Below are 26,659 nucleotides of genomic sequence, written 5' to 3'. Positions count from 1 at the left end.
AGATGAATTAGCAGAAGTAGACTTTGAGTTTTCCTGTAAACTGCTCGTATTTTAAACGCAAGGTTAACACTACATTGAAACATATTTCTTGTTACATTCTTTATGCTTGCTTTTATAATATTTTTTTTTAAATCAAATTGTTAATGATGAATTGATAAAAAAAGTAATTAAAAAAGGTTATTTAAGTTATTTAGTATAACATGTTCAACTGTCTATTGCCTTGTATTTATTTATTTTACTTTACTGTCGATGTTGTATACCCTATATTATTTCTGGTTATTTTCACAGTTTAACTTTTTTCATGATTGAACAGAGATAGTACTTTAAAAAAAGTAAATACTATCTACTACATTAAAAAATTAGATACATATATTTAGTTTAAGGTTAGCCTAATATTTGATCTTTTAATGTATCTGTCAACATACTTAAATTAACGTTAACACCCCAACATAGAAATAACGATTTTGCTAACCGAACCAAATGATGATAACGTTATGTTTATTCTACGTCTATTCTAGCCTACATTTAGTACTTCGTGAAGTCTGCTGCGCATACCGAATGGCACATGACATCAAAGTACCGCGAGAGCGAGTCGAAAGCAGTGCAATTCGCTTAAGTGTGTCCAACTACATTGTCCCATTGTATCATGATAGTGTTTACTATAATGTGGACACCGCTTTTCTCTTCAATTTAGTAAAATATTGTTAAAAAACTTTATTTTGGGTGTGAACTTTACTCCAACTCAGCAGGTGGCGGCGATGAGCGCAGAATGTTTCAATGCAACACACGGCGGCGCACCACAGGAAAGGGAACTCGTTGTGTACGTTTATTGATGGAGTTTTATTGTAGTTTCCGAGCCGTGTGCGGTTGTGACAGGTGTCAGATCTGTTTAGTATGCGAGGACTGAATTGTGCTGAACTGCTTTTGTTTTGTGAAGACTCGGGGCTGCGAACTGCCATGCTGCCAAAACAAACAGTCGAGGTGGGAGTCAACTGTCTTTGAAACATATATAGCAAATAACTACAAGTAACAAAAGTTAATGTTCTTTTCCAAAGAGTAACGTTAAACCAGGATTGATTGACATGAATTACCTTTTGCTTTAAGCGTGTTCGGATAAATCAACAAACCGGAAGGAATGTTGTGTCATGTACACAATCACGAATTCACTTTTTAAATTTAAATCTTAAAAAACAAGGACCTCTTATCTATTATCTGCCTACTGTTTTTCAGATTGGATCATCTGATTGAACTGGGCAATGTGCTTTATGTTATCAAGCGAACTTCCAAATAGGACAAGAGTACAAGATCATATCAAAATGTCATGATGTGACACGGTCTGTGTGCGTGGTACAAGTGATTTTTGGATGTTTTAAAATGCCACGACTAGAGGAGGTTGCTAATGTTGCCCTTAGGGTGCCCGGTATCTTAGTGCTAGACATGCTCTACAAATGTGACGTTGATAGCTTCACGGATCATCTCAAGGCGAGGACAGAGGACATGCTCTTCAAGTACAAATATGTCATCTGGAACATATATTATTTAGGTATATGACGTTATCAAGATTCAATATATTGCTATGCAATATAAGGGACAACATAATGATTATTCTTTGTTTTTCCTGCAGGTCATATAGTGAGCATGGTGCTACTACTGCTTCCACTTGGGCATATTATTCAGCTGTACCTGCATGTCCTTTGCTCCCTTTTACTTTACATGGGTCATCAGATTGTCAGGTGAAAATGGCAACGCAACAACAATGCATCAACTTCAAATATTGTGAGATATGTAAACGCACAATGTGCGGTAAAGATGAAGTTGGAGGGGTATCATTCTTAATACTTTTTATTAACAGAGACTATGTTCAAGAGGAAGCCAAGTATGGTTATGATGGTGTGCTCTTTCTGGATTCTCCAGCACTGAATCGTTTTGTGACTGCACTCACCAGTATGTTACACATATCAGAGACACAATTTAAAGTTTAACAACCAGAATCTGTTAAAAAAAATGAAAGTAAAAATATTGATTTATTTTAAATTGTCCAGTAGGTTTTAAAGTTCTTGTCAGATTTTAAATTGTGCTTTCATGCCTTTCAATGACCTATGACAGCGTGACTTGTTTATTTATTGAAGATATCTTTGTGTACAGGTCAGATTATAGTCAGCACTCTTTGTGCGTTCCTCATGCGCACTCAACGGGTGTGGATGTTCTCGGCACACTTGCTCCCTCTTCTGGCACGAGTGGTTTCTGTCCCTCTGGACTGGCTCCTCACTCTCTCCTCCATTTCCATGATAATCACAGGGGCAGAGGTTGCAGTTTTCCTTGTCATCAACCTCTTTGTGCCATACAGACTGGCAAGAATAGCATATCGAGAGATCATGCAAATAGAGGTAAACACATAGGCATAATTATTGCTGTGACTGGTTATGAAACGCATATTCTTAGTGTATATATCTCTGTTGTTGCTGTAGGTGACTGAGCTATACAGACTGATGGCAGTTGGAGTGTCTCTCTGGCATGGCTTCGCTGTGCCGGTTTTGTTCAGTGTCTTCTGGTTTGTGCTATTTGGAGTGCAACTGGTTGCCAATGTTGGCACCATCACTGCTGTCCAACAGGGACCTCTGCTATACATCCTTACCAGGTGAGACACTGAAGGGCACTGAACCACGAAATGGATGTATAATGTATGGGGTACAATCCAGAGTGGATTTAGATACAGAATTATTTAGAATTAGGGTTGAAATGATCTACAAAACAGTACGAATGCAAGTTCTCTAGTACTGTAAAGCCTTGTTATTATTTTTCTTTTTGCAATTTGAAAAGTGTACAATGCTTGTTTTTTACAGTGTATCAGAATGCTGTGCTAGCCCATACTCTCTACTTGGTTTAACATTTGTGATATCTTATATGGCGTTGGGACTTCTAAATCTTTGTAAGTTCTACCTCGGAGGATTTGACGCTCTGCAGAACAACAATGTCATGCACAGGTAAGTGAATGTGGCTTATCATTGCTATTTGTCTATGTGCATTTAAAATATTGAATTTCTGGCTCATGTGGGCATTTATTGCAGAGGTGTGACTGAGGGGGTGACTTTGCTGCTCCTGGCCCTGCAGACTGGGCTGTTGGACATGGCAGCCCTGCAGCGTTGCTTCCTGCTCTTCATCATCCTCTTCATCGTCCTCACCTCCACTTTACAAAGCATGAGTGAGATCACAGAGCCTGTTGTCTTAGGTCTGGGAGCCAGCAGAAATAGGTACTGACAAACTCTTTTAAATCTGGGCTCTGATGTTAACCTGGAAAATGCTGTGTGATCTTGAAACATTTAAATGTAAAGAAATCCTCAATATTTCATGATAAGCCCCCACATTGTCTTTTTGTATTTTAGTTTCTCTTAAAATTTCGCTTGATCAGATCCAGTAAATATGGTGACTTTGCTTTCTCCACAGGAGCGTGTGGAAGCATTTGCGGGGATTATCCATGTGTGGGTTTCTGCTGATTTTTCCGGGATTTATGGCCTACAAAATTTCCCAGTTTTTCCACATGGATTTCTGGCTGTTGATTTTGGTTTCCAGCTGCATGCTCACGTCACTGCAGGTATGCTTCATTTAACACAGGGATTTGTACAACTTTTATGAATTTTATAAGCCATCCTCCACCAATCGTCTTATACTTGTTTTCAAGGTGACAGGCACTCTGCTGATCTACTGTCTGTTCATGGTGGAGGTGTGGCGTGGTTCTGCCCTGCCTGCATTGGATGAGATTGTTTATTATGTGAATGGAATGTGTCGGGTGCTGGAGTTCACAGTGGCTGTGTGTGTGGTGGCTTATGGAGCATGGGAGTCGCTGTGGGGTGAGTGGAGCTGGATGGGAGCATCTGTCATTATCATCCACTCGTACTGCAATGTGTGGCTACGTGCCCAGGCTGGCTGGAAAAGCTTCCTGCTCCGACAGGAAGCGGCTCGCAAAATCAACCTGTTACCACGGGCTAACGCAGAACAGCTACAGGAACACAATGATGTCTGTGCCATTTGCTTCCAGGTAAGGTCAAATGCAACACCAGGTAAAATCATCAGTTATGATGCATCAGGATATCTGTTTTAACTAGTATTCTTACCTGTAGGATATGACATCAGCTGTGATAACATACTGTGGTCATATCTACCATGGCAGCTGTTTGAGAAAATGGCTGTATGTGCAAGAGACATGCCCCATGTGCCATGCGTCCATCAAACCCTCTTCAACAAATCAGATGTCAGGTGCAGGTGATCCCCAGCCACAGCAAACTCAGCAACCACCAGAGCAACAACCTGAACACTTTCATCAGGAGGAGCAGGGCTCCCAGGGAGATAGTGCTCACTCTACACAGAGTACCTGTGATGAGTTAAGAACAAAATTCTCAGACTCTGACAGGAATTCAAACAAGGGAGGTCCTCAGAACTTGAATTTTGGTGCAAATGGAGATTCCCAAGGTTTGGAACATCCTAGCTGCTCAACAGAGCGGAACCCTTCACATGAGAAGTCCAAGGATGCATTGGATGAGACTCAGGAACTCGGGGATGCAGACTGAAAAGAAAAGCACAGTCATGGCAGTAAAACAGACTGTGAGTATGACCGACAGAAATCTTTCTCTGGAGGATATGAAGCGAAGCTCAGAGAAAGTGGGACACGTTCAGAGGAAGCCATAACGGTACAGGGTTGCAAATAACGTACAGACAAACAGATTGAGATTACAAGAATATTCTTCACAGAGGACTGTAACATCAAGCTGATTGTGTGCTGGGCCTGGGAAAATGAAATCACAGCTAGTCAACAGCATTAGATTAAAGACATTTATTGAGGATTGTCTTTTCTTGACATGTGAGTCAGAGATAAAATGTCAGACAAGATTGTCCAGTTTAAGTGGAATATATTGAAAAATAGGGCAACTGAGAGTTTACCAAACTCTGGATAAATGTGGTAAAATAATTAATTACAAATTCATTAGGGCAATTATCTTGACTCAGACTTTATTTTATTTGGGGATGTTGTCTAAAGGACTTTCCCATTTTGAGTTTTAACATACCGGTTCTGGTGAGTCAATTTTCATGACTGTCAATTTACATAATGGAGAATTATTGCTAACTGTGCCTCTGTCTTTTCTGTATTGCTCCATTATGTACGTATGTTTGAACATAAGTGCTTGTAGTACAGGTCACGATGAGTATTCTCAGTTACATTATGAATGTGGATGAATGTTGAAAAAATTAATGAATAATAAACAGCTGCACTCTGTGCACAAAGCAAAGATTACTGTTAATGGGGAAATTCCAGTTTAGGCAGTTCCTATATGTGACCCTGGATCACATAACCAGTCTTAAGTAGCACAGGAACATTTTTAGTAAAAGACAGAAATGCATTGTATGGGTCAAAATTATCGATTTTAATTTTATGTCAAATTTCATTAGGATATAAAGTAAAGATCATGTTCCATGAAGATTTTTTATAAATTTCCTAACGTAAATATATAAAAACTTTATTTTTGCGTGTGGACGGCCTGCCACAGTGCCCCTGGCAATTTTCTCAATATTTAGATTTTTTGCACTCTCAGACTCCTGAGTTTTAAATGGTTGTTTCTCAGCCAGATATTGTCCTATTCTACATCGATACACATCAATAGAAATCTTTTTTATTCATTTTTCAGATTATGTAAAAATCTCAATTTTGAAAAATTGACCCATAAGACTGGTTTTGTTGTCCGTGGTCATATATAACCACATTGGATGATACAGGTTGTTTTAATTTGTGGTTAAACTCTTGCCCAGTTTCGCTTCAAATTGTCATTTACTAGACAATTTTATATCCAAAACTCGTTGCATTCCAAACAGTCTATTACCATATTAATATTGGGAATAAAGTATCAAACACCCAAAAATGTGACCACTTTATCCATTAAAGGAATAGTTCGAAGTTAGTATCTCAACAATAGCGGCACCCATTCACTTCTATTATATGGACACAAAACCAGTGCAAGTGAATGGGTGCCAGTTAACATTCTTCAAAAAATCCTTTTTTTTTGTGTTCTGTGGAAGACATAAAGTCATACAGGTTTGGAATGGCAAGAGGGTGAGTAAATGATGACTGTTTCATTTTAATTTCGGGGTGAGCTATCATTTTAAAGGAACAGTTCTCCCAAAATTGAAACTTCTGTCCTCATTGCCTCAGGTTGTTACATATAAATGTATTTGTTCTGAGGAACACAGAGAAAGATATTTGGGAAGAATGCTTCTAACCAAACATTTCTTGGCCACTTTTGACCACCATAGTAGGATATTTTTTATAAATTTCAAAATAAGTTATTTTGAAGAATTGAGGAAAGCATCAGTTCTGAGGCACTTTTGACCTGCCATTGTATTTTTTTCCAATCAATGTTGGCCAAGAACTGTTTATTTACAAGCATTCTTTCAAATATCTTTCTCTGTGTTTATCAGAACAAAGAAATGTATACAGATTTGGAACAAGTTGATGGTGACTAAATGACGACCGTAGTTTTATTTTTTCACTTTAAGGGAGGTTTTATGGCAAACATACACAGGTACAAAGAATATAAATGTAAACGATTTCAAGTATATAAGTGTAATTAATATGACACGATAAAAAACACGTCATGTGGAAAACTAGTTATCCTCCAGGACGCACGATGGCGCTCAAGCCAGTGTTGCGCTTTAATTCTCCATTTAATCAAAGGGATTAGAAGGAGCTGCTAGAAGTGGCTCACAACACGCTCACCGACATCTTGTCAGCTCAGACAAACTGAAAGAGAGTGTACACACATAACGTTAAGGCTGTACTGTCAACGATAGGGATCAAGGCCTGTCTGTATTCACACGTTTTATTTACATATCACTGAACGTTTACGTTTTAAGACATTGAAAGTTTTGACGACATTAATGTCAGGCTTTTAGCTAGGCAGCTGGCTGGCTCTCGGGTTAGCTGACATATTGAGAAAAAGAGAGATATAGTTATTGAAGACCCACCAACGTTACACCCAGTGCGAAGATGGCGCTTAAACGAATCCAAAAGGTAAGTGAAGTGTGATCTAATATAAACTATAAATCAGAACGATTAGAGCCCCGGGTATTATTAAAGATCAGCGTTTGTGTTATTTGGTGTGCGCGAGCGTGTTGGCTAAACACATCGAGTTATAAAACAACGTCAATATATTTACTGCCAACACAAGCTATGGGCGACTTGGCTTTATTGAAAATAACGTAATATCACAAATTTTCCTGTGTTGCGTTTTAATGCCCTGGTACAAATTATGGGGTTTATGTTGAGAGCTTGACAGGTAGCAATTATTACAACTATTTACGGAAAACAAAAGCCATCTTACGTCAACAAGGCTATTGATACGTTTAACTAAACAATTAAATGGGTAGATATTATATGCAAAGTCGCATGCGATATCGTAATTTAACGAATATTAATGGCCTAGTTTTTATTAATCTAAATAGGGGTGCATAGAATGTGAACCATTTGCACTTTAAAGAAATGATACAAAAAAACGTATTCAGACTGTCGATATTTCTTGTGCTTGCTTTATATTTATGTGTACGATCATTTCTGTGTGATTTGACCTCTTTACTGCTGCTGATTCATCAGTTTAGTTCTCCTTTCACGACTACAATGTGTCATTTGGGTTCGTTGTGATCTTAAAACACTTTTACAGCAATTTTGTCAAGTAAAACCTTTGAAACGTAACCTCCATGTGCCTGTTGAGCAATGGAAAAGCTCTAGAAAGATAATACAGCCCAGGTGTCTTCCCACTCACCAGACATGTAAAAATAAATATTAATGCTGAGTGGAGGGGGACATGCCTGTGGACTCGTTCAGGTTGTGTTGCAGACCTTCTCCCTCATGACCCCTCTGGATCTATAAATAAACTGTTTTGCAAAACATTCTATCTGCTGGTTTCATCTTGCTGTCACTAGTGATAAAAGGGCCATGGGCCACTGCTGACGCTTCATCGGTTGTGGAGTGCTTGTTCTATACGTTTTAGAGGATATTATGAAGGAAAAAGGGTATGGTGTCCATATTTGTGCTTGATGAATTCTTCCTGGCTCGTTCCTGTAGGAATTGACTGATTTGGCACGTGATCCTCCTGCACAATGTTCAGCAGGTCCAGTGGGGGATGATGGTGAGATTTCAGACTTCATACATATTGCAGAATGTATGGTTATGCATATCTATTGTAAAATTAAGTACAAACATTCTGTCCCTCAGTTTTCCATTGGCAGGCAACAATCATGGGGCCTGTGAGTAAAATAAAAAATTGCTGTAGAGCATTGTTACAAAATGGCGTAATATTAGCATTCTTAGTTTGATTGTTATATTGCAGTATTATAACATTACAAAATTGTTTTGTTATAAATTGAATGGTGAATTTAGTAATGATGTTTATTTTCCTTTGTGTGAATACAGAATGAAAGTCCATATCAGGGTGGTGTGTTTTTCCTAACCATACACTTCCCAACAGATTACCCTTTTAAACCACCAAAGGTAAGGTTTTCAAAAGTGGTTTCTTTTTGTCGTCTTGCTTGTTTTTTTGTATAACATTCTTATGTTTCTGTTAGGTTGCATTTACTACAAGAATCTACCATCCCAACATTAACAGTAATGGCAGCATTTGTCTGGATATCCTCAGGTCCCAGTGGTCACCTGCACTTACAATTTCTAAAGGTACACAGACAATTTTAAAGCAGATAGGTGCTTTACTTCTGCTTTGTAAAGAACATGACCTGTTTCAACAGAAGGACACTTAGCCCGAATACTTAAGAGTAAATTATTATTTAAAAATATATATATTTTACCAATCAATTATTGAGGAACGTAGGTTACATTTCTCAAAATATATATTTTTTGTCAAATACAGGTTGTGAATGACATGAGGTTGAATAAATGATTACCGAATAGTTGTCTGAACATATCTATCCAAGAAAGATGATGTGCTCACATTATTCTATGTGTTCTCTTTGTAGTTCTCTTGTCCATCTGCTCACTCTTATGTGACCCCAATCCAGATGACCCTCTTGTGCCAGAGATTGCCCGAATCTATAAAACAGATACAGAAAAGTAAGTACACCCTTATTCATGCACACGTCTTGATTTCTTTACTGGACATGGACGATTTCCTGCATAGGTTACTTGTTATATGTACAGATCACTACCCGAAGGAAAAATGTGAACAATTAACCTTTTGCAAAATCTTATGTCTTCCATATTTCTTGAGATGTAGTTGTGGGCATCATTTTAAACCACTAGGATTACTAGGCCGAAAATGGTTTTATTATACAGTATTAAAAAGTGGCGATTTAACTTAAACATTTGTCATGCTGGACATATATGTACAAATAAATAATGCATTCAATCGTCAATCATGCATTTCATCTAGTGTATTCTGACAGAAAGCATTATTTGAAGGATTTTGTCTAACACCACATGCTCTATCAGGTATAATAGAATGGCAAAGGAATGGACAGAGAAATATGCCATGCTGTAGGTGAAGCAAAACTCTGCATTGTGAACATTAGAGGTACTGTAGAGTGAAGCTCTGCAAGCAACGTTGCTTCCTGTGTGGAACAGCATGAGTGTGTGGCAACTGCAGGTGTGCATCACTAATATATGACAGCACATCTTTTCTGAAACAAAGTGCAGAGCACATACAAAAAAAGGTTTAACATGAACAGTCAGATTATCAAACCCTGAACTCGTATGGTTTCTTTTATCTTTCTCAATTGTGGCAGCATCTTATTATTGTTAGGCTAGATTGTTTTGTTACGCCATATAACAAGCATGTTTTTTTAATAAGTTATGTTTTGAAGCAGCATTATTTGTGCAAAAAAGATGGGTAAGTTAAATATAAAAATATAAAAAGCAATGATTTACTAACTTGCTTGAAACTAACAATCTCGGACTGCATTTTGGAAGCCGTGGCTTCATTAAGGTTTCATGTAGTTTTTTTCTGTCTCCTTTGCAGATACAACAGAATAGCGCGGGAATGGACTCAGAAATATGCCATGTGATGTTGGCTGGACACATTTATAAACTGTTTGTTCTCTCATGTTTTGGACACTGTTGCAAGACCATATTTTCCCATCCGTCTCTTATGGAGGCACAAACCCAGTTTTCTGCTCAAATAGGAATGCAGGCCTGCTCCTGGCCTTCCCATACTTCAAAGTCTCGAGAGAGACTCCATCAGTTCAACGGAAACTCTTTTCACACTCAGCTCTGAATCTCTTCGATCGCTCTACCAATCAAGTCCTCTCACTCCACAACACACGCCATGCCTGTATGATCACAGTGTGTTTTCTCTGGGACTTGCGGAGAGAAAATGGCTGTTTCGCTTCAATGGGGTCTTACTCCTGACGTGCATGCTATCGCAGGAGAAAAGACTAGATATTGTACATCGGTGGGAGTTTGGGACCGATTACTATATTCTGTTGATTGTAAAGATTTGCAGCACTCAGATCAGTTCTCGGCCCAACCTTTCACAGTTGTGGCACAAAAATACAACTCGGTCGATTGGCTTAAATGTCTATTTAAAGTCCCGCCACATTTTACTCCTCAATAAAGATGAATAACTCATTATACCATGTGGTTCTGTTTTTTCTGTTCAAATGTGTGTTTTTTTGCTATACACTTTTCTGATTTAATCCATACGTGTTTGATTGAGCAGTTCAGATTTAAAACCTCATTCTGAATATAGATTGTGCATACTTATAAGTTTACCGTTCAGTTCAAGTTATCATTGAGGATGGGATATTATTCAGGATGAACCTTAATAATGGAAAATGCCGAATATGCGGGTTAATGTTAATAGAGGTTATGGACGTGTCGTCACTTTACCACGTGAGCGCAAAAATACTAATCAATCAATGACTTTTCACAATATGGAGTTTGATAGACAGGCGACATGACCAATCCTAACGCCTACATAATGCGGCGGTAAAATTGGATCTTTATGGTAATAATCCCAGTTTCACCCGTTTCCTAAACTTTTCAGAAACCAATGCCGCTATCCAAACGTTATGTTGTTACAGCAAGCAAAGTAGGCCTACGTTAGGCTAGAGTTTTAATCTTTTTTTTGCTCACTTTATTCCGAGTCACTTTCAGATCCTGATAATATACTTTAAATGCATATTGGAGACTTTATTACTGCTTTTGGCCAAAAGTACACGTATTTTTTTCCAGAAATGATTATTTCACGATAAATATAATTTATTTAGTGCAGTGGGAGCGCTTTGGCTGATGTCGAACATAGCAAAAGAGGGCGGGCTTTGCGAAGGGTCAACTCCGCGCATATCAGGGTGCAGGAACACCTCGTTCCTTAGAAAGTCGCAGGGAAGTCATAAGAATCACCTTTATCGAGTCCAGCTGCTTGTAATTTTAGCAAATAAGTGCGTGTTTAAGACCTGGTATGCTTGTTTTATATTCTCCTCAGCCATTTCGCCGGGTGTTTTGCCACCCAGTGGAGCGTGTCTCAGGGCGTGTCACATGTTCACGTGGGAAAGTGACGTCAATGCATACCCTCTATACTGGGTAATATAAACTCCATAACCCTATCCTTTCATTTTTTGTTTGTTTTATATTTCTCTCTCTCTTTGTTATAGGTGATCAGACTCCGGCTTATTTGATTTAACAGTTATATTTGTTTGATATAATGTGAACATTTATCTCATTGCAAAGCATAAACTTTGTGTTTTAAGGTAATTCATGCCACTTGTTGTAGAAAGTACAATATTTTCATTTTTTACTATTACTAGAAAATGAGTTGTAAAAATGATCAGAATTTACATTGAAATGTTTCGATACTGAAACATGGGCAAAATAAAAGTGCCCTATTTTCACTTCTCGTTTTTCTCCCATATTACATGTATATTTGAAAGGTTCGAACATTGAAAACAATATTTCAGTAAATACATATATACTTTTATTTTGTAATATGGTTTAACCGTGTGTCTACTACAATGTAACGTAACCGGATGTTTGCGTTAGCACATGAGAGATCAGCTGATCGCCCTTTAGCTTTTGATTTTAGTCGTGAGCTTTCAGTATTAAATGACGACATCGCGTTATTTCAGAGTATAAACCAGAGATTAATCTGTAATTTTTTCCATGATCTGTAGACATGTATTATGTAGCATGGCCGTTTGCGTGCCTTTATGTTTTGGATTTTCTGCAATTTGGCGCATTTGAATTTGAAATTAAGAGTCCTGGAGTTGACAGCATCTTTTTGAATGGGAAATGGAACCTGATGAACTCAAACTCATCTTTCTCTCTCAGTGCAGATGTACCCGGCTGTGTTCATACAGCTCTGCAGCGTCAGGGATTTATTTCAGTATGCAACAGACATACTTTTATCATTTTGTCATTGATAACAGTCTAAACACAGTTTATAAATGTTCATAACATTCAACAGGATCCATACTACCGGTTTAATGATCTGGTTTACAGATGGATTTCACTTGACAACTGGACTTACACTACATCATTCTCACTTCCTACTCATGTCAGGTAAATCTCATGTCCTACTAAACTCACCATTTCATTTCTAGCACAAACCTATGGCTGGACCTGTTAACAAATTGAATGTTGTGGTTTATTATACAAACAGTCTAAGCATGTTTAAAATAACAGATTTAAGCACGGTTCATAAATGTTACTGCTGTATGTTTTTTTACAGAGGGAAAGCGAAAGCCGTTCTAGTATTTGAAGGAGTCGACACTGTCTCCACCATTTCTCTCAATGGAATCATCATAGGAGAGACAGACAACATGTTTCGTAGATATGTAAATTAATAAAGAATACAGTTTTTTTTTTAAATAAAATGTCCTTGATATATACAGTATTGCTTGCATGTACATCTGCATAAGTATTCTGTTCATCTATCAAACCGTCCTTATTTTTGTGGATAGATATATATTTAACATTGTTGAAAGATGCTTTTTATAAACGTAATCCTTAAAGAAAACATAAACCCTTTTTTTAGGATTTTGAAGTTACTGGATTACTCAAAGATAAAGAAAATCTTCTTCAAGTGTGGCTCACGTCAGCTGTGACTTATGCTTCTCAGAGAAGCCATGCCCACACTCAATACAGGGTGCCACCTGACTGTCCTCCACCTGTACAGAAAGGAGAGTGCCATGTTAACTTTATTAGAAAGGTATACGCCAAATTACATTTAAACGTCTAGAAGGCCATCTCTTTTGTTTGCCTTAAGGTCTGTTTGTGTTTTTCAGGCTCAGAACTCATTCAGCTGGGACTGGGGTCCTTCTTTCCCCACTCTGGGCATCTGGAAGGGTGTTCGTTTGGAAATCTTTAACACTTTAAGGCTACAAAGTTTTACCACCAGTCCGAAATATGGTATGGATATAGATTAATTTGAAAGATAAGGAAAGCAGAAAATGTGACTACACATATACGTGACAAAAATGTTGTGGTTAACAAAAAATAAAAATACTATTTTAAAAAAAAATATTTATTACGGAAGTAGACTGTTTTATTTGTCCAAACATTAAAGAGTGTTAATCTCTGTGTGCATTTTTCTCTTTCTCCATGTCCAGACCCAGATCATTCCAGTTGGAATGTTGAAGTGGAACTGTTCTTCAATGTTTTGGTCCTGTCTAAAGGCTTTGTACGTCTATCCATACCATTATTAGATTCAGAGGCAGAATTTCAGCTTTCTCTTACACCAGGACAGAGTAAAAAGTGTTTTGTTCTTCCGGTCAACAAGGTGAGATGCATTTGCATGATGATTACAATCCATATCATTCAACATTTTGGAGGACACAGTCACATACTGTACATACGATCATGTCTGATGTGCTCTCTATAAGAATGCCAGTATCATGTTTTGGTGGCCTTTCGGACATGGCGATCAGTTTCTCTATGACATGAACATAGAGATCAACTTGGAGGGTGGAGAGACATTCAATGCAGAGAGAATGGTAATTCTTTCTCTGTTCTGTTTATCTTAACGTCTTGTTTTTATCCGCGTCATTTCATCCCTCTGTTGTTTTTTGGTGGTACAGGTTGCTTTCCGCACTGTGGAGTTGGTCCAGGAGCCACTTCCCTCCTCCCCTGGCCTCAGCTTCTATTTCCGAATTAATGGAAAACCAATTTTCCTAAAGGGTTCGAATTGGATTCCTGTTCATGCTTTTCAAGACCAAGTTACCACTGACATGTGAGATAGCAATTTCAATAACCGGATGGAACTATCTAAGCTTATCATTTCAATTTGAAAATAAAATGTGTTCAAATTTTGAATATTTGTAATATTTCCATACGTATGCATTTGTTTTTCAGGATCACGATCTTGCTCCGGTCTGTACAGAAAGCAAACATGAATGCTTTAAGGGTGTGGGGTGGTGGAGTTTATGAACAAGACATCTTCTACACTCTGTGTGATATGTATGGAATAATGGTAAAGCCTTGTCATATGACATCATCAGCCTGTAACATGCATTGAAAGCGTTCTAGATGTGATTGATTTCGTTATTCTTTATCTCTCATGTCAGATATGGCAGGACTTTATGTTTGCCTGTGCGTTGTACCCAACAGAGAAGGAATTTATACAGACAGTGAGGACGGAGGTCACACAGCAGGTTTGCACAATATGGTATATTTATAAACAAGGTATATGTTTACCTTACACATATTGATATGCCAGTGGTTTGCACTCAATACAAAAATACTTGTTATTTAGGTACAACGGCTGAAATCTCACCCATCTATCATCATTTGGAGTGGAAACAATGAGAATGAAGCTGCCATAGCAACCAACTGGTTTAACATAACTGTTGCCGAACGACCACTTTACGTGAAAGATTATGTGAATCTTTATGTTGACAATATCAGAGACATTGTACTGCAGGTTAGAGACATTTCCTCACAAATTCACCTTAATCTACACAATAATAATAATAATGATGGTAATGCATACCATGTTACTGAAATACAAGTACCTTGATTTTAATGTGGTAATATTTTGTATATTCTGGGATATGTATATTTGGTAATAAGTGTATGTCTTGTCTGGTTTAATTCAGGAGGATAGCACTCGTCCTTTTATAGTATCCAGTCCAACCAATGGTAAAGAGTCTGAAAAGGAAGGTTGGGTGGCTCATGACCCCTATGACCCCCAGAACGGGGATACCCACTACTACAACTATACTAGAGATTGCTGGAACTGGAATGAGTTCCCTCGCACACGTTTTGCTTCAGAGTTTGGCTTTCAGTCCTGGCCCTCATTGTCCACTCTGAGTAAGGTAACAAACACCATTTCAAAACTGCAAAACACTCATTCACACAGGGGATATGTGATGTCATATGTACTGTACTGCAGGTTTTTGTGATCTTTGTAGGTTTCAGTGCCTTCAGACTGGGATTTCAAAAGCGATTTCTCAGCTCATCGGCAGCACCACCAAGATGGAAATCAGCAGATGCTAAAGCAAGCAGAACTACATTACATCCTTCCCAACAGCACAGACCCAGTGCAGAGATACAGAGACACCATTTACATCACTCAGGTCACCATGCACATAAATTACATTTAAAAAAATGTGTACATCCTGGAATTTTGCTTTTGGAAAAACACTAGTCATGGGCCGGTTTACACAGGTGATGCAGGCCCAGTGTGTGAAAATACAAACAGAATTCTACCGCCGCAGTCGCAGTACAATCGTAGATGGCGAAGGTCATACAATGGGTGCCCTTTACTGGCAGCTTAATGATATCTGGCAGGGCCCTTCCTGGTCCTCTGTAGGTAAATGAATGTACACTACTACTGTGCACTAAAATGGCATACTTGTTGATTAAGAACTATCTTAATGGTCATTGGTTTGGTAAAAAAAAGTTTCTGAGGTTAAAGAATGCTGTCTGGATATTCTGTTTATTTGCAGAGTTTGGTGGTAAATGGAAAATGCTGCAGTATTGGGCTTCAGATTTCTATGCTCCTGTGCTCTCAGTTGGGGTTGAGAATATTGGAGATATGCTGATATATACCATCTCTGATAGCCATTCTGGGGAGCACAAAGTCAAAGCACAGGTACAGTAGGATGTTTGTAACTTCTATTTGTTCACAAACAGGTTGTCCCTTCAGGGGTCATATGACACGGCTAAAACGTATATTTTCATTTGTTTTAGATGTAATGCAATGTGTATACACAATTTAAGGTTTAAAAACACTGTATTTTCCACAAACAGTGCATGTTTGTATCTCCTCTTTTATATCTCTTTTGTATCTCCTTTTTTTTTTGCAATTTTACGTGTCTTATACATGCATGGGAAACTTATAAAACACCAAAGACACAGACAACACGTATTCGTGCAATATGACCCTTTAAGCTCTTGTAGATTGTTTTTGGCCAGGCCATTCATGTAGTACCAGAAGTGACAGAAGCCAGTTGTTTTAATGCAAATTTATTTTTCAATTATTTCCATATTAAATTGTTGATATTTGTTATCTGTGCACAGGTGGAATTATACAGCTGGAGCAGCTTTGATGCTGTGTGTTCTTTAGAATCTAACTGGACTACAATTAAAGAGGGAGAAAGCACTCTGGTGTTTCAGCGGCCTGTTTCTGCTGTATTGAAAGAATGTGCGAACTGCACTCGACGCTCCTGCGTTGTCACTTTTCATCTCCGTAGTCCTAACGGCGAAATGATCGGCCCTCAAAATCACATGTTCCTCAGCTCTCCACGATATGCCGAGGGCTTTCGGAAACCCAACATCACGGTACGAGACACTTTTTTACACACACCTACAAACAACCCCCCTTCACCAAATGTACCTGTTTACTTCATTATTAAAATGATTCAAAGATATATTTTTTCTAAACGCTAAAACAAGCCTGACTATAATTAAGGTTTGTATTGTTTTACAGTTTACTGTGAAAGATGCTGAAATTGTACAAAATTATGCTGTGACTCTACACTCCTCTTTTCCTGCTGTATATGTTTGGCTGGATGTTGATGATGTTCCTGGGCACTTTAATATCAATGGCTTCTTGATGTTGTCTCCGAGTCGCACAGTAATGTTTGGTGCATGGAGACCCACTACTGTTGAGGAAATCACTGCCAAGCTTCATGTCACATCTCTCAGAGATGTCTACTGATTGTATTTGCGAGAACCTGTCTAAATGTTGGTCTCTAAACTGTTAAATAGTTTTTTTATATATTTTTATACAAAATGGATATATATGTCAAACTATATATATACAGATGAGTTTTTATAAGGGCATATGTTCGTAAACCCATGTAAAAACACCATATGTTATGACAAAATATATTAAAACTTCCTTCCGAGACAGCATTTTGTATTGGTTTTGCATTTGCTTGCTTTTATATTTCCCTCGATTTACACTTGTCTTTAAATATAAATTATGTCTCTTATCTCAGGGATTTCAATTATGAGCAATGTTGTGAAGCAGTATTTTAAAACACAATGAATATGTCTAGATCAATAAAGTAAGTCTGAACATTGACAACTAGGACTATTCAATAAATGATGCTTATATTTGTCATCACTTTTGCCTACAGCTCTTTCTTTGTCTCTGTATCTGCTATGTTGTAAAGAAGTGTTAAAGTGATCGTTCAACCAAAAATCTGTTATCGTTTAATAACCCTTTTGTCATTTCAAACCTTTAAAACTTTCTTCATCAGAACACATAAGATATTTTGAAGAATGTTGGCAACCAAACAGCACTGGCCCCATTCACTTCTATAGCATGGACACAAAACATTTTTAAAGAATGAAATTATTTCTAATATGGGTCAAAACCCTGTAATTGGATCAAACAAGACGTAGGTTGTTTTGGGCAAAAGAAAGACACACAATGTAATTTAAACTGATAAAACACGTGTTACACTTCTATTATATTTTGTTATACTATTTATGTAATTTCATATTAAAAACGCCAAATCATGGTTTGCCAGCAACTAGGAAAGCACTTTGGTAAATAGTGGAATTATGTACTTTTTGTAGAGGGAAGTGACTTTCGTCTACGGTGATGTGAACAGAGACTTACCTGAACACGTTCGCAGGAGTTTGAAAAAATGTATACAAAGACTTCATTGAGGATGGCAGCAGCTCCCCAGCGTCACTTGGCATCACTCGCGCTCGAGCGGTGCGCGCCATCCAGGGGTGTATTGTATCGGTGTAAATGATTAAGAAATCCTAAAAGTTTTTGTTACTCCCACGTCAGGGAGATTGCAGGGTATTCTTGAAAAGGAAATGAAAGAACTGGACTTTCATTTATTAACCTGTGGGTTTTGCTACGTGTTTAACCTGACAACGAATGCGCGCGCGCGGTACTTGTAACTTAAAGCTCGATCGGATAGTTGCGCTTTAATTGAAGCTGTTGAAACCGAAAAACAGGAATATGGAGGAACGTTTTATGAAACGTGTTTTACATTTCTACGTTGACAACAATTCACTTCCCACAGAAAACTTGGAAAACTTCCTGCATCTCATTACAAGCAGACGCGAGGCATCTATCGACAGCGACGCAAATCCACTGAGGAATGTAGAGGTATACGTCTGCGCGCTTACGCGTGTTATGTAGTAGTTTTAAATGAGTAAATAGTGTACCAGGAGTTTTTTTAACCTTAATTTTCTCTTGCTCTTCTCTGTGTAGTGTTTTTCATTGTCCGAGCTGCTTTTGTGGTATGGGTTAGGTAATGCTTCAGCGCTCAGTTTGGATGATCTTGAGTTGATGTGTCCAGCTATCCTCACCCAGATCTTGCTGCCTACCTGCCCCAACACATCTCCATCAGATCTGAAACCCCCTGCCCACAGAGGTGAATACAACACTGCTCTTACCTCCACAAACGCATTCACTGGCATCTAAGTAGATGTGCTGACAGATGTTCTGTATAGAGTGTTGGAAATCTATCTAATGGATAAGAACTTTGAGATTACAATGTAATGTGGAGCCAAATGTATAACCTATTGATCTCATTTGGAATTTACAGAATGCGCCCACCCACTCATTGGTTCAATTGATGTTAACAATGATGTTGTTAAATGGTTTACCAGCTTGATCAGACCTTATTTTGTCAGGGGACAGACCTTTATAAGCCTCTGTCTCTCTTGTAACATTTAGAAAAAGTAACCCTTTGTCGGTTTCCATTTCATATGGTTATGACACGGTCTCCTAGACCTAGACAACAGCTGGTTTGGGTTTCTGTATTGGAACACAGTACAGAAGAACAAATCTTTGCTGTTTTTTGTGCAAAATATGCATAAACCCATCCAAAACTCATGCTTTTCTTCTGCAGTTTGGGGTTATGGGTTCCTGGCTGTGACTGTGATAAACCTTGCTGCTCTGTTAGGGTTACTTCTGGTGCCTTTCACAAAGAAAGCATATTTTCCGAAAATCCTGACCTACTTCATTGGACTTGCCATCGGAACATTGTTTTCAAATGCTGTATTGCAACTGATCCCAGAGGTAAGAATCAGTGACTATGAGATGAAAGGTTTTGATGAAACTTTAAAACATTACCAAGACAATAGGGGTATTCGTAGATCTTCAATTTTCTTTTCAACTGTACAGGCCCTCGGCTTAGATCCCAAAGATGATAACTATGTGCTGAACGCTGTTGGGATTTTTGGTGGGTTCTACGTATTGTTCTTCACCGAACGAGTTTTAAAGATGGCCCTGAAAGCTGATACAGAGGTATCAAAACTGTGACTTGTTTTGATATCTCTCAGTGGATTAGATTCAGCTGGCTGTAGGCCTAACTCAGACATTTTCTCCCTCTGCAGCTTGGGCACAGTCATTTTCCTCCCATGCAGTCAGCTGATGTCCCTATCGCCACCTTCAGCAATGACATTGTCATAAACAACATCAGCAGTGACATCATTACAAACAACACGCCTCATCAAATCAACTGTAATGAGAAGATCAACAGTCCAAGTGAAAGTTCAACCAGTGAACAGGTAACAATGCCTTTATGAACATTATTCACAAAAAAGCAGTCAATTTTTGATTTGCATAGTTATGTTCACTCAGAAATACTTCTCTGTGGTTCTCTTTACATTCCTTTACTGAATATAATACATGTGCTGTTTGTGTTGAATGTGTGCAGAATGCATGCGTGTTGTGGGCTTGCCATTGGCTGAGAGGAGACCGAACGGCTAACATAAAGACTGTGGCATGGATGATCAGTCTTAGTGATGCCCTTCATAACTTTATAGATGGTCTTGCCATTGGTGCATCCTTCACACTCTCCCTGCTCACCGGCTTCAGCACATCAATTGCCATCTTCTGTGAAGAGTTCCCTCATGAGCTCGGTAAAACCATAGAGGATCATTCACCTTCTCAATCTGTACTACTATATACAGTATGAAATATTTTTCCAACTGGACAAATGTGCTGTGTCTCTGCAGGTGATTTTGTGATACTGTTGAACTCGGGAATGAGTGTGGCCCAAGCTGTGTGTTTTAATATGCTGTCAGCTATGTGCTGTTATCTTGGTCTAGCATTGGGGATCGTGTTGGGCAGAAGTTTCGCCCCTAATGTTATCTTTGCTATTGCTGGTGGAATGTTCCTCTACATCTCCCTTGCAGATATGGTGAGACATCGCACACTTTACTGTGCTAGCTTAAAGATCAATTAAAATCTGCTTCTTTTCTTTGGGTCGGTACATTAATTGGGTACTGATGGGATTTTAAGGTTTGCTATGTAGCTCCTGTGTGCTATGGTTTTGTAGTCCTTTTAGAGCATGAACACGTCATTGAAAATAATGACTTGTGCAGTAAATGATTACAGAACTTTCATATTTGGGTGAAACATTCACAAAATTTCCTGTTTTGACAGTTCCCAGAGATGAACAATATCATGGCTGCACATACCAGAGGCTATCGAGGAAAGCTTGTGTTCTTCCTGATCCAGAATGCTGGACTGCTCACAGGATTTGCTATCATTCTGCTTATTACCATGTTTGCTGGAGACATCAATCTGGGGTAGAAAGACAAGAAACATAGAACAATGGCTTTAAGTGCCAGAAAGCAAACTTTAGATAGTTTTTCGGTTTGTATAATATACTATATTTACTGATGAAAATTACTATCAAATGGTACTGAAAGACCCATTTCATAAAACTGTTTAGTGGGAATTTTTCAAACGCACTTTAATGAGTGTGTCCGAGTGTCTGATGGGAGTTGGCAACAATACCCCGCTGTGTGTGGAGGAATTCCTTAGTGGCAGTGACAGCCTAGCACAGAGAATGTGAGGAGCTTTGTAGTTTAAAATGCCAGTACTGTAGCCAGACACCTTTTATATCATGTTTACACAGTATGTTAGTTTGCTTTTCTATTTCTATAGCCTCTGAGTATCCTTGTTTAATATAAATCGTGTTATAGAGGAAATATACTGTGAATTTCAACCTTGCTACTCTATTCTTTGTCTGTTGTAAAATGGTAAAAGTACAGTATACTTTAACCTACTGTTTCTAATCTGCATCATTTTTTTTCTTAGAAACTAAAGTATGATTGGACACAAAAACAAATGCCCAAAATAATGTTACAGATGTCTATAGCAGTATGAAAAGATTCCCGGTACGGCAACATTTAGTGTCTTGTCATAGTGTTGCATAGTACATTCTTCATCTCAATCACGTCACAATGTAACATAATGATTAGAGTGCTGCAGAAATTGAAATAAAGCAGGAAAAACTTGGAAGTCTTATCAAACCCTTCTCAGGTTTCAGTCCACATTCAGTTTAAATTATAAAATTGGTTCAAATACAGCATAATTGATGACAATTATGGTGGTCTTGAGTCAAGGGGAGACTGGTCTTCAGTCAAAGGAAGGTAATCTGGTTGTTCCACATTCATCTTTAAAATTGGTATATTTGTGCCTTAAAATGATAATTTTACTGTGATTTTTGGTTGTAAAACGGATTTTATAAATCCGTTTTGTTTAGATCTCTGCACACAGGCCATGCATTCAGTTCCCAAGAAATTAACATACTGATACAAGTTTTAATTTACGTTCACTGTCTGTTGATTTTGATCAATTTTGATAAAAAGATTTGGTCTGCCAAATGTGTAAATATATACATTTGGTAAACAACTCTGGTGGTTTGACAATTACTTACCAGTTTTTAACCCATTAAAAAATAATCAACTTATACACTTATAAATAAATATCTGAGAGGTTAAAAGGACAACATTCTGATTTATACAGCCACAGACAAAATTACAGACCACTCCAGTTTTGTCTTAAACACCATTTCTGCATGAATTGTGGCAATACCATGTCCAGTGTGTGCTGACAAAAGAGCACAAATCTCAAAGAATCTCTAACCTAATAAATTCACCCAACGACAATGTGAAAGACTGGGACAATGCCAAACACATGAAAGTTAAGAAAATCAGGATTATTCCATTAGGCCTAAATTAACATTTCTCAACGCATCATAAAATAAATCGTGTCATATAAACATGAATTTGTTTTCTTTGCAGTAGGCCTTTAAAAAATCTGAAAACATTGCATCTCTTTTTTGTTATTTGACCAGTTATTACCATTTACATTTTCTGCAAATTTTTCTAGAATTTGGGAGAAATGTTGCAACTAGTTAACAGAAAGAAACAAAAACGACAATTTTACTCAAACGCGTACCAATAAACAGAACTTTCAGAAAAAAATATTTTTCCGCGGCTGAATATCTCTTGACCTTGCCCCTGTCCAGTAGATGGCGGTAGTGTTTTCCCTTCAAGCCTGACCGTCAACGTGAAGAAAGGCAGTGGCTTTACAAGCGTTTGTATTAACACAAAGGCATTATATACGGTACAGGTCTGTTTCTTTATTTATATATTATTAAAATAATAATTATAAAACATCATTTAAAAATGTACATTTTGATTTAAATGTTCTCGACTGCTACCGTGAATGTCCGTTATAGCTGCTCCGAGCGCTTCCGTAAATACACAATTACTTTACAGAACTTACTCTTGCCGGGAAATCCTCAGTCATCGAGTAGAGGTCAACAACTGGAGTCACTTCTTATCAGGAAACTTTTTGATGATCGGATAATTTATTGTAAGTTAGACTGCTCTGTCTTTCTAAGTTAACGTTACATAGATACAAATCATTGATTCTGTCAATCAAATTAATTTTATACTATGCACTGTTTTAGACGAAGTGACACGAGGTTAACACTTTCTTTGTATTTAGTTTATGACATGTTTGACAGGATTTATTAGCTGTTAGAATTCCTAACAGCTTATTTATATACAGAAAGCACAATTCTACTTTTTAGTTGTTTTTTGAGTAACGTCGTGTTATTTCTGATGTCTTGATTTGAAGGTCATGGCTGAGATAAAGATTCGTCGCTACCATGAAGATGATGATGAAGATGTAAAGGATATTTTCACCTTAGGTATGAGCGAGCATATCCCATCGTCCTGCATGCACGTCCTCAAACAGCCCCTTGCTCAGATGTTTCTGGGATGTGTTTTTTTAGCTTTACTGACCAGCTCAATGTCCATTATTCTGCCAGTGTTAGCAGTCACTCTCCTTTTGGCTGCAGGCAGGCAGGCCGTGAGCTACATGTTCACCAAGTACATTACGCTTTCACTTGATCAAGATCTCAACCACATACGACAGACCTACCTGGAGCAACCCAACGCCTGTTTCTGGGTGGCGGAGGTCCAAGAGCGTGTTGTGGGTACAGTTGCATGTTTACCTGCAGAGAACGCAGGGAACTACCTGGAACTGAAGCGAATGTCAGTGAGAAAGTCTCACCGTGGGCAGGGGATTGCCAAAGCACTGTGTCGTATAGTTGCGGAGTTTGCTCGTGAACGTGGTTGTGGAGGAGTGTTGCTTCACACTTCGGTGGTGCAAACAGATGCACAGAAGCTCTATGAGAAGATGGGCTACAAGAAAGTTAGAGAATTTGAGGTTCCAGAGTTTATCGCCAAGATGACAAATTTTACATTATTTGAGTATCGGCTTGACCTGAAACGACGCATTTTTTGAGGTTATGGCTACACCAGATCACCATTTTCCTACAACGCAGACAGTTTTCTAAGGTATTGCAGATCACTGATGAATACCATCATTGTACACCATACCCTTTCTATACCTGTGTCTGAACAACAATAAGAATCAATTCTAAATGATTTTTAAAAGATGTCTACATATGGCTTCTCTGTATTCTTATCATGCTTATTTACAAAATAAGGGTCTAAATCCTTCAATTGTGGATAGATGACCAAAATTGTTCATTTTACTTTATGGAGTAGATTGAAAAATGTGATTGCTTTGTGATTGTAACATTAAACGGAACTTTAGCATGCAGTTAAAGTGATTCGTTCTAATGAGGAAAATGTGATTGTCAATAAAATAAACCAATAAAGACTTAACATAAAATGTATTTTAACTTTTCACATACAAATGTTTGTAATGTTGTGTTATTTCAATGGCTTTCGTTTATTTTTAGGGTTGTTTTGATATGTCATCTGTCTCAAATGGTAAAGAAATAAAGTGATCATAAAATAAATTCATGCCTCAGGTTCTGTTTGTATACAATAGAAAATGCTAATTATTGCCCGGTTTTTAGTTAACCCATAACTTAAAGTAATTGTTCACCCAAAATAAGAATATCGGCAGCTTCAACTGCAAACTTTTTTTGAGCAGGGCATTCAGCTTGGGCTTAATGAGGATCAGTTTGACATCAGGGGATCCTACATGCAGCTGTTGTCCAAGTTGCTTTTGGGTCGCGGACCCTCGGAAGTTAAAGGGTCTGTTGTCGGCATGGTGGGCATTTTGCCCTGTGGAGGATCCAGGTGCCTGGAAACTGAAGAGGATCTCTGTAAAAAAAAAAGATTGGGGTCGCGTCCTTGCGTGAGCTCTTTGCAAAACAGCCCTGGACTTTGTTGCCAGACATCAGGTCAAAAAGGTGGTTCTTTTCACCTCTATGGTCCAGTCTGATGCTCACAAATTAGATGAATTGTATTTAGGAAGGTTGAAGGTTAAAGGAGTTTGTGTGGCCGCCATTTCCTGCTAGGCACTTCTGTTCCTTCAGTATATCAACTGTTCATACTCCGCTGTATTCTTATCATGCTTATTTACAAAGTAAGGGTCTAAATCCTTCAATTCTAGATAGATGACAAAAATGATTCATTTTACTTTGAGAAGATTGAAAAATGTGATTGCTTTTTGATTGTAACATTAAACTGAACTTTAGCATGCAGTTAAAGTGATTCGTTCTAATGAGGAAAATGTGATTGTCAATAAAATAAACCAATAAACACTTGACATAAAATGTATTTTAACTTTTTACATACAAATGTTTGTAATGTTGTGTTATTTCAATGGCTTTTGTTTATTTTTAGGGTTGATTTGATATGTCATTGGTCTCAAATGGTAAAGAAATAAAATGATCATAAAATAAATTCATGCCTCAGGTTCTGTTTGTATACAATAGAAAATGCTAATTACTGCCTGGTTTTTAGTTAACCCATAACTTAAAGTAATTGTTCACCCAAAATAAGAATATCGGCAGCTTCAACTGCAAGCTTTTTTTGAGCAGGGCATTCAGCTTGGGCTTAATGAGGATCAGTTTGACATCAGGGGATCCTACATGCAGACTGGTTGTCCAAGTTGCTTTTGGGTCGCGGACCCTCGGAAGTTAAAGGGTCTGTTGTCGGCATGGTGGGCATTTTGCCCTGTGTGGAGGATCCAGGTGCCTGGAAACTGAAGAGGATCTCTGTAAAAAAAAAATATTGGGGTCGCGTCCTTGCGTGAGCTCTTTGCAAAACAGCCCTGGACTTTGTTGCCAGACATCAGGTCAAAAAGGTGGTCTTTTTCACCTCTATGGTCCAGTCTGATGCTCACAAATTAGATGAATTGTATTTAGGAAGGTTGAAGGTTAAAGGAGTTTGTGTGGCCGCCATTTCCTGCTAGGCACTTCTGTTCCTTCAGTATATCAACTGTTCATACTCAGCTGTATTCTTATCATGCTTATTTACAAAATAAGGGTCTAAATCCTTCAATTCTAGATAGATGACAAAAATGATTCATTTTACTTTGAGAAGATTGAAAAATGTGATTGCTTTGTGATTGTAACATTAAACGGAACTTTAGCATGCAGTTAAAGTGATTCGTTCTAATGAGGAAAATGTGATTGTCAATAAAATAAACCAATAAACACTTGACATAAAATGTATTTTAACTTTTTACATACAAATGTTTGTAATGTTGTGTTATTTCAATGGCTTTTGTTTATTTTTAGGGTTGATTTGATATGTCATTGGTCTCAAATGGTAAAGAAATAAAATGATCATAAAATAAATTCATGCCTCAGGTTCTGTTTGTATACAATAGAAAATGCTAATTATTGCCCGGTTTTTAGTTAACCCATAACTTAAAGTAATTGTTCACCCAAAATAAGAATATCGGCAGCTTCAACTGCAAACTTTTTTTTGAGCAGGGCATTCAGCTTGGGCTTAATGAGGATCAGTTTGACATCAGGGGATCCTACATGCAGTTGTCCAAGTTGCTTTTGGGTTGCGGACCCTCGGAAGTTAAAGGGTCTGTTGTCGGCATGGTGGGCATTTTGCCCTGTGTGGAGGATCCAGGTGCCTGGAAACTGAAGAGGATCTCTGTAAAAAAAATAC

The 26,659-nt window shown here is 38.0% G+C and overlaps 5 protein-coding genes across 10 annotated transcripts; all 5 read left to right on the top strand.

The window, feature by feature from the left end:
• The first annotated feature begins 667 nt into the window (after positions 1–667).
• zmp:0000000662 (RING finger protein 145) lies at positions 668–5,766 on the top strand. The gene is made up of 11 exons (XM_056760461.1): positions 668–981; positions 1,231–1,543; positions 1,625–1,733; positions 1,853–1,944; positions 2,146–2,387; positions 2,469–2,638; positions 2,844–2,984; positions 3,069–3,251; positions 3,445–3,592; positions 3,680–4,036; positions 4,119–5,766. Exons 2-11 carry the CDS (start codon positions 1,375–1,377, stop codon positions 4,563–4,565), a joined length of 2,058 nt encoding a protein of 685 aa, XP_056616439.1. The 5' UTR covers positions 668–981; positions 1,231–1,374; the 3' UTR covers positions 4,566–5,766.
• Positions 5,767–6,721: 955 nt separating this feature from the next.
• On the top strand, positions 6,722–10,623 carry ube2d3 (ubiquitin-conjugating enzyme E2D 3). Of its 2 annotated transcripts, XM_056760462.1 has the most exons (8): positions 6,722–7,057; positions 8,108–8,171; positions 8,258–8,289; positions 8,456–8,533; positions 8,608–8,713; positions 9,013–9,106; positions 9,485–9,566; positions 10,011–10,623. In XM_056760462.1, the coding sequence occupies exons 1-7, from the start codon at positions 7,034–7,036 to the stop codon at positions 9,531–9,533; spliced, it is 447 nt and encodes a 148-aa protein (XP_056616440.1). In that variant the 5' UTR covers positions 6,722–7,033; the 3' UTR covers positions 9,534–9,566; positions 10,011–10,623. The 2 variants fall into 2 exon arrangements, with proteins under 2 accessions (XP_056616440.1, XP_056616441.1); XM_056760463.1 differs by lacking the exon at positions 9,485–9,566 and having other exon boundaries at positions 6,723–7,057.
• Positions 10,624–12,019: 1,396 nt separating this feature from the next.
• On the top strand, positions 12,020–17,339 carry manba (mannosidase, beta A, lysosomal). Of its 2 annotated transcripts, none has more exons than XM_056760706.1 (17): positions 12,020–12,371; positions 12,453–12,547; positions 12,717–12,822; positions 13,107–13,196; positions 13,273–13,396; positions 13,597–13,766; positions 13,870–13,980; positions 14,065–14,216; positions 14,339–14,456; positions 14,551–14,637; positions 14,739–14,906; positions 15,082–15,300; positions 15,397–15,561; positions 15,653–15,797; positions 15,934–16,079; positions 16,508–16,768; positions 16,917–17,339. In XM_056760706.1, the coding sequence occupies exons 1-17, from the start codon at positions 12,162–12,164 to the stop codon at positions 17,145–17,147; spliced, it is 2,598 nt and encodes an 865-aa protein (XP_056616684.1). In that variant the 5' UTR covers positions 12,020–12,161; the 3' UTR covers positions 17,148–17,339. The 2 variants fall into 2 exon arrangements, with proteins under 2 accessions (XP_056616684.1, XP_056616683.1); XM_056760705.1 differs by having other exon boundaries at positions 13,023–13,196.
• Positions 17,340–18,121: 782 nt separating this feature from the next.
• slc39a8 (solute carrier family 39 member 8) lies at positions 18,122–21,710 on the top strand. The gene is made up of 8 exons (XM_056761011.1): positions 18,122–18,563; positions 18,669–18,831; positions 19,312–19,481; positions 19,587–19,709; positions 19,799–19,972; positions 20,122–20,326; positions 20,423–20,607; positions 20,853–21,710. Exons 1-8 carry the CDS (start codon positions 18,414–18,416, stop codon positions 21,000–21,002), a joined length of 1,320 nt encoding a protein of 439 aa, XP_056616989.1. The 5' UTR covers positions 18,122–18,413; the 3' UTR covers positions 21,003–21,710.
• A 1,045-nt stretch (positions 21,711–22,755) lies between these two features.
• nat8 (N-acetyltransferase 8) lies at positions 22,756–24,540 on the top strand. Of its 4 annotated transcripts, none has more exons than XM_056760989.1 (4): positions 22,756–22,832; positions 22,982–23,078; positions 23,346–23,418; positions 23,569–24,540. In XM_056760989.1, exons 3-4 carry the CDS (start codon positions 23,349–23,351, stop codon positions 24,015–24,017), a joined length of 519 nt encoding a protein of 172 aa, XP_056616967.1. In that variant the 5' UTR covers positions 22,756–22,832; positions 22,982–23,078; positions 23,346–23,348; the 3' UTR covers positions 24,018–24,540. The 4 variants fall into 4 exon arrangements, with proteins under 4 accessions (XP_056616967.1, XP_056616966.1, XP_056616964.1 ...); XM_056760988.1 differs by having other exon boundaries at positions 23,539–24,540; XM_056760986.1 differs by having other exon boundaries at positions 23,346–24,540.
• The last annotated feature ends 2,119 nt before the right edge of the window (positions 24,541–26,659 follow it).

Source organism: Triplophysa dalaica, chromosome 11, assembly GCF_015846415.1.
Source record: "Triplophysa dalaica isolate WHDGS20190420 chromosome 11, ASM1584641v1, whole genome shotgun sequence".
Taxonomy (NCBI): domain Eukaryota; kingdom Metazoa; phylum Chordata; class Actinopteri; order Cypriniformes; family Nemacheilidae; genus Triplophysa; species Triplophysa dalaica.
Note: the sequence above shows the minus strand (reverse complement) of the source record. Positions and strands in the feature narration are given on the sequence as shown.

Bases quoted from the DNA above. Each gene is read 5' to 3' on its own strand.
- ube2d3 (XM_056760462.1), top strand. From the start codon at position 7,034: ATGGCGCTTAAACGAATCCAAAAG. The intron at 8,714-9,012 runs GTACACAGACAA...TTCTCTTTGTAG, and splicing joins TGCACTTACAATTTCTAAAG to TTCTCTTGTCCATCTGCTCA. The intron at 9,107-9,484 runs GTAAGTACACCC...ATGCTCTATCAG, and splicing joins TATAAAACAGATACAGAAAA to GTATAATAGAATGGCAAAGG.
- zmp:0000000662 (XM_056760461.1), top strand. From the start codon at position 1,375: ATGCCACGACTAGAGGAGGTTGCTAATGTTGCCCTTAGGGTGCCCGGT. The intron at 1,544-1,624 runs GTATATGACGTT...TTTTTCCTGCAG, and splicing joins CTGGAACATATATTATTTAG to GTCATATAGTGAGCATGGTG. The intron at 2,388-2,468 runs GTAAACACATAG...TTGTTGCTGTAG, and splicing joins GAGAGATCATGCAAATAGAG to GTGACTGAGCTATACAGACT.
- nat8 (XM_056760986.1), top strand. From the start codon at position 23,349: ATGGCTGAGATAAAGATTCGTCGCTACCATGAAGATGATGATGAAGAT.
- slc39a8 (XM_056761011.1), top strand. From the start codon at position 18,414: ATGGAGGAACGTTTTATGAAACGTGTTTTACATTTCTACGTTGACAAC. The intron at 18,832-19,311 runs GTGAATACAACA...TTTCTTCTGCAG, and splicing joins GAAACCCCCTGCCCACAGAG to TTTGGGGTTATGGGTTCCTG. The intron at 20,327-20,422 runs GTAAAACCATAG...GTGTCTCTGCAG, and splicing joins AGAGTTCCCTCATGAGCTCG to GTGATTTTGTGATACTGTTG.
- manba (XM_056760705.1), top strand. From the start codon at position 12,162: ATGTATTATGTAGCATGGCCGTTTGCGTGCCTTTATGTTTTGGATTTT. The intron at 13,197-13,272 runs GTATACGCCAAA...TGTGTTTTTCAG, and splicing joins ATGTTAACTTTATTAGAAAG to GCTCAGAACTCATTCAGCTG. The intron at 16,080-16,507 runs GTACAGTAGGAT...ATCTGTGCACAG, and splicing joins AGCACAAAGTCAAAGCACAG to GTGGAATTATACAGCTGGAG.